The 4990-nt window shown below is 41.6% G+C and overlaps 1 protein-coding gene across 1 annotated transcript in view; it reads right to left on the bottom strand.

Moving 5' to 3' along the window:
• Positions 1-2123, bottom strand: part of LOC107048376 (amphoterin-induced protein 1) — an 8463-nt gene extending 6340 nt beyond the window's left edge. The window contains exon 1 of the mRNA XM_015271523.1: positions 713-2123. Coding sequence (XP_015127009.1) covers positions 713-2123 — 1411 coding nt within the window. The remainder of the gene's footprint in view (positions 1-712) is intronic.
• Positions 2124-4990: the final 2867 nt, after the last annotated feature.

Below are 4990 nucleotides of genomic sequence, written 5' to 3'. Positions count from 1 at the left end.
CTCTCTCTCTCTCTCTCTCTCTCTCTCTCTCTCTCTCTCTCTCTCTCTCTCTCTCTCTCTCTCTCTCTCTCTCTCTCTCACTCTCTTTCTCTGTCTACAATTTTCTGTTGTCATAAATTATGAAAATTAAAAACAGCTAACTCTCCCTACATCCTGTTTTGTATCTCACTTCGATCCCCGCTACGAATGTACAATGTACATGTTATCATAAATTAATTAGTTTCTCTCGTTCTCTAGAATTTACAATTTTTACATTATGTACATCAGTTTTGTTTTAAAGCACCGTACATTTTGAATTGAAAAAGTAATTAAAAGTTGAGGATTCTTGGGCATTCGTTTTAGCAATTCAACTATTAGTTGTACAGTGATATGTATTTCGCTGGTAAATCTTCAGATTTTTCTAATGAATGAGTGACGTAAGCACCCTAGAAATTTAGATTACTCCTTCCATATCATTCGTTTAAGTATTACGTAAGCATATTCCCTATATAGCTAACATGCACTGTCAGAAATTCTGGGCGGCCCTCTCAACTATGCTGACGTAATCCTTGAATGTCCCCATATCTGAATCTACACAATTAATGCAGGCTCAAAGAGCAGAAACAATCTTTCGTCTAGTGCCCAAACATCCTCAGCCGAATGAAAAAATTAAACAATAAATCCCCCAATTATTTAACAACGCATTGTCTCGTAATAAAGGCAGTGTACTGACCGAAGACAGAGTCGTTGTCAAGTAGTGTGCGATTGAGCTCAGTCATCTCAGTACCATGGGACGTAACCGATGGTGCTTCGTATCTCCTCGGTGGCTTAACGACTGGATTAATTGCTGTAATGAGTGACTTCTCCTGTTCACCCAAGCCATGATGCTCTAACGACGTAACATCAGCACTATTCTTCTCATCATGTCGCATCCGTTTTCTCCTGCAATACCATGCACACAGTGACATAAGAAACAGGAGTAGAAGTAGTAGCGTCACACCAAGGCCAAGTGCAAGTGACAGACTTATTGGTCCAATTTTACTGCTCTCATTGTCCCCGAGTATCGTGACACTTATGTTTCTCTCAACACTACCACCGGGACTCTTGGCAATGCATATGTAGTCACCCTTGTCAGCAACCAGTACATCTGGTATTGTTAGATTCAGCCATTCGTGGCGTTCAGTCAATAAATAACCGCGATCGGTTGTGTGTCGTCTGGTTGAATTGCTAATTACACGAGAACGATGCACCCAGGATAATTGGGGACGTGGTATGCCAGCTGCATGACACCACATTGTCACAGTGTCACCTGTTATGATTTCTAAATGGGTGTAGGGGCCTATGGAAAGGATTTTTGGACGACAAGCGAACTCATCACTGTCCACCTCGTTCCACATTTTTCCAGCTAGGGTAGATGGTTGACTGCATTTTGTTGGTTCGGTGTAGAGTTTGCGTTCGATGGTCCAATTGCGGAATCTTTTGAGGTGACAGTTGCAGTTCCAGTGGTTGTTCTGTAGTTCCAGACTGCCGAGCTTTGGAAGATTCTCGAAGGTCGTTAGCTTGACTGTCGTCAGGTTGTTGCCGTCGAGAGTGAGGGTCTGCAGACCTGGCAGGTTCTTGAAGGTCTTCTCTGAGATCCTTTCCAGTCTGTTGTTGGAGAGCTCGATCTTCTGGAGGAACGCCAGATCGTGGAACAGACCGTTCTCCAAGCTCTCCAGCTGATTGTGGTTTAGCAAGAGGACACGCAGACGCTGAGTCTCCACGAAGGTACCTGAAAGGAGGTTCTTCAGGTGATTGTTCGAGAGGTCTAGCTCGATGACGATCTTCAGGCCGTTAAAGGCTGCGACATCGATGGCTCTTACACCGCATTCACGCATGATCAGCTTATGGAGGTTTACGAGACCTACTCGACTGAATGCATCAGCTGATAAGTGATTGATGCGATTGCCTGTTAAATCGAGACTCTGAATCTCTGAGGACAGGTAATTGGGGATGTGTGTGAAGTTGGAACGCACACACTCCGCTGTCTTCTTCCCGGAGACCCATTTACATTTGCAGGGGGCCAGGCATTCCCAGGATTCATGACCGTTGGTCATCATGAAGATTAGGCCCAAGCAGAGCAGATGAGTCGCCAGACGTCCCATGGTTCTACTGTAACAGAAAGAATGGGAGAATTGTTCAATGCGATGGCAGCCTCTCGGAGGTATTTATTCTGTTCACATTCCCAAAAATGATGAGTTCAGTGGAGAATGGAAAGAGGTTTTACTTGCAGCTATAAAAATTATATATTTTGTTGTAAAATTGAGAATTTCTTAGCATAATGGGTGAGAATAGAAGACGAGTTTCCTTATTTTACCCGAAATATCTAGAGATCCTTTTTGTAGCGCATGAAATTGGCTACATAAAGTAGTTTTATAATGCCATTATTCTGAACCTCGTCTCTTCGAAGATCATCTGGAGACAATCCTCAAGTTTTACTATCTCCTGATGGTTTATTAAAGAAAATTAATCTCAGATTTCAAGGGCTTTGATGAGAAAATTTGTCAATATCTTTGAAACTTGTTGGTTTAGAGTAAAATATCAGAAAGCTTATTATTTATTTTTATTTTTAACGAAATTCGTTGCAAGTTCCTGCCAGAAATTGCAACTGACCATCGCCCGAGGGCCTTCAGCCAAGTATTTATATATTATGTACATGATAGTTGATACGAGTAAGTACGAAAAAAATTTGAATTCAGTTTTACTGAGTGAAGATAGAGAAAGTAACGATGGTTTTGACAGGATTGCGTGTGGCGAGATGGTACAATATAAAGGAATGAAATGATGTGAGAGGAGTTACAGAATTTTACAATTTATTGTTGGAGATGGACAGGGCCTCCCCAGAAGTCGGAGCCCATATTCTCAATTCTGATGGCTTTGAGATTTTCAAATAAGGTATGCCGAGGGTATTTGTAACGAGTCCGGATCCTAGGATTGCGCTTGTGGCAGAGGTCGCGAATATGGTCCAGTTTGCTAAGAGCAAAACTCGTTGTCAGTTTGTGGAATCTGTCAATGATGGGTTCTATTTTGGTGCGTTCGTAAAGGAGGGTATTGGAGGGGTTGTGAAGGAGGTTGTCAGAGTGACGAATTTTTGTCATTTTTCGGAAGGTGGTTCTTTCGGTTACGCCTACTATTTCTTTGGTACCAGGTCTGGAATAGAGGAGAAGGGGATGGGCGTAATCTAGGATTGGCCGGCATATTGCTTTATATATTTTAACAATGTGATGGGTGTTGAGCCCTTTGTCTTTATAGGTGAGGCCTCGGAACTTCACACCTCGAGCAATGCACTTTTTTTAATGATATTGGCATGGGCTTTGAAGTTGAGATTGTAGTCAACTTCAACCCCGAGATATCTGGTGTAGGGACAGGGATCGATGGGGGTGTTCTGGAGAGTGATGTTGGACGAAGATTTTTGGGGATTGAGGAAGAATTGCATGTATTGTGATTTGGAAGGGTTGAGTTGGAGTCGCTATTGGTTGAACCAGATCTGGACTACATCGGCGAGGTCTTGAAGGTTTTTCGTTGCCGATTCCCAGTTTTTGCCGTACCCAATGAGGGCAGTGTCGTCAGCGAATTGTACGAGATATTTCTTGGGATTGCTTATCTGAAAGGGGTTGTCTAGGATATCGTGGCAGAATATGTTGTATAGGAGGGGGGGAAAGCTTATTATTTTCTATGTAGTTATTAATTTTTTTTTTTTTTATTAGTTTAAAGTATAGAAACCATATCCTGGTTATTTACACTATCGGTAACATTCATACATTTAATTTTTACATTTCTTTACTATATATTTATTGGTTATATGCGGAGGGTACACTTGGAAATGAAATTGTCTATAACCGAGAGAGCTTCGGAGTCAGTTGCCACCATAAACTGGAAAGTCCAGTACGGAGAGAAATATTTCAATGATCTTAATTTAGTCGTTAGTTCTGATCTTTGGGTATCTAGAAGCGAAGTTATTAATTTATCGAATTATTCCTGAACAAAACGATGTAGAGTACAGGGCAAGTCAATATTTCATTTACATTATTTTGAAAAAAGATCAATTCAATATTTCTGTAGATACTAAGAAAAATACACGAGGATTTTCTTGCAACTCATAAAATATCCCACAAGAACTTCCTTCGATGAATCTTTCAGAACATTTTGCCTGCAAAAATATTCTTAACCCTCGATCATTCACTCGTTTTCGTTTATTTATATTTTAGCGTGCTTCTCGACGCTTAAAAATTCAGAAAAAATTCTGTTCAATTTTTCTTATTAAGCATTGGCGTTGTCCGTTTTTTTTTCGGAAAATTTGTTTAGCTAAAAAAAGAAAAGAAACGCCGAACAGACAGAAAAGCGGGGCCGCACCGCCCGGTGCGAGTGAGCCCTCGTCGACCGCAGGAACGACAGTGTTGCTGCATTCACTGCCACACTTGAACTGCGCGCACGACGGTAAGGCCACGGTGGCAACAGCGCGCTCGGTTAAACCCAGCGGCGCAGCGCTGACCGTACGGCGGATGAAGGCTAGCGGCCGAGCGCGAGAGATAGCGAGCTAATATAATCCCCAAGGTTTTCTTTCCCACAAAGATTCATCAACGAAAATTAATCCAAGATTTCAAGAATTTTAATGAGAAAATTTCCACCGCTTCATTCCACCTTTTTCGGTCAGATTTCATCAACAGGAAGCATTGTAAATTCAATTGAATTAATTAATAGTATTGTAATTACTTAGTAATAAAACGTATTAAATTGTGTTGAAGAAACAGGGGCGCACGAGTCGAATAAATCTATGGGCAAGCCAACTAGGTAATTCGTTTCAATGTAATTTCTGTAACCCCCTCGAGAGACCATAGTATTCCCAGTTGCGTTGGGTCGGTAAAGTTAAATTAATACCATCGTGTACCACGTGCTAGGCACACTCCTCAACCCCATCCACGATTTTTCATTTTTTTCTCCCCTCTCGTCTCTGCATGAAAATGACGAGGTT

Source organism: Diachasma alloeum, unplaced genomic scaffold (assembly GCF_001412515.2).
Source record: "Diachasma alloeum isolate Michigan unplaced genomic scaffold, Dall2.0 Dall_scaffold_00188, whole genome shotgun sequence".
Taxonomy (NCBI): Eukaryota; Metazoa; Arthropoda; class Insecta; order Hymenoptera; family Braconidae; genus Diachasma; species Diachasma alloeum.
This window is presented reverse-complemented; position numbering and strand designations above follow the sequence as displayed.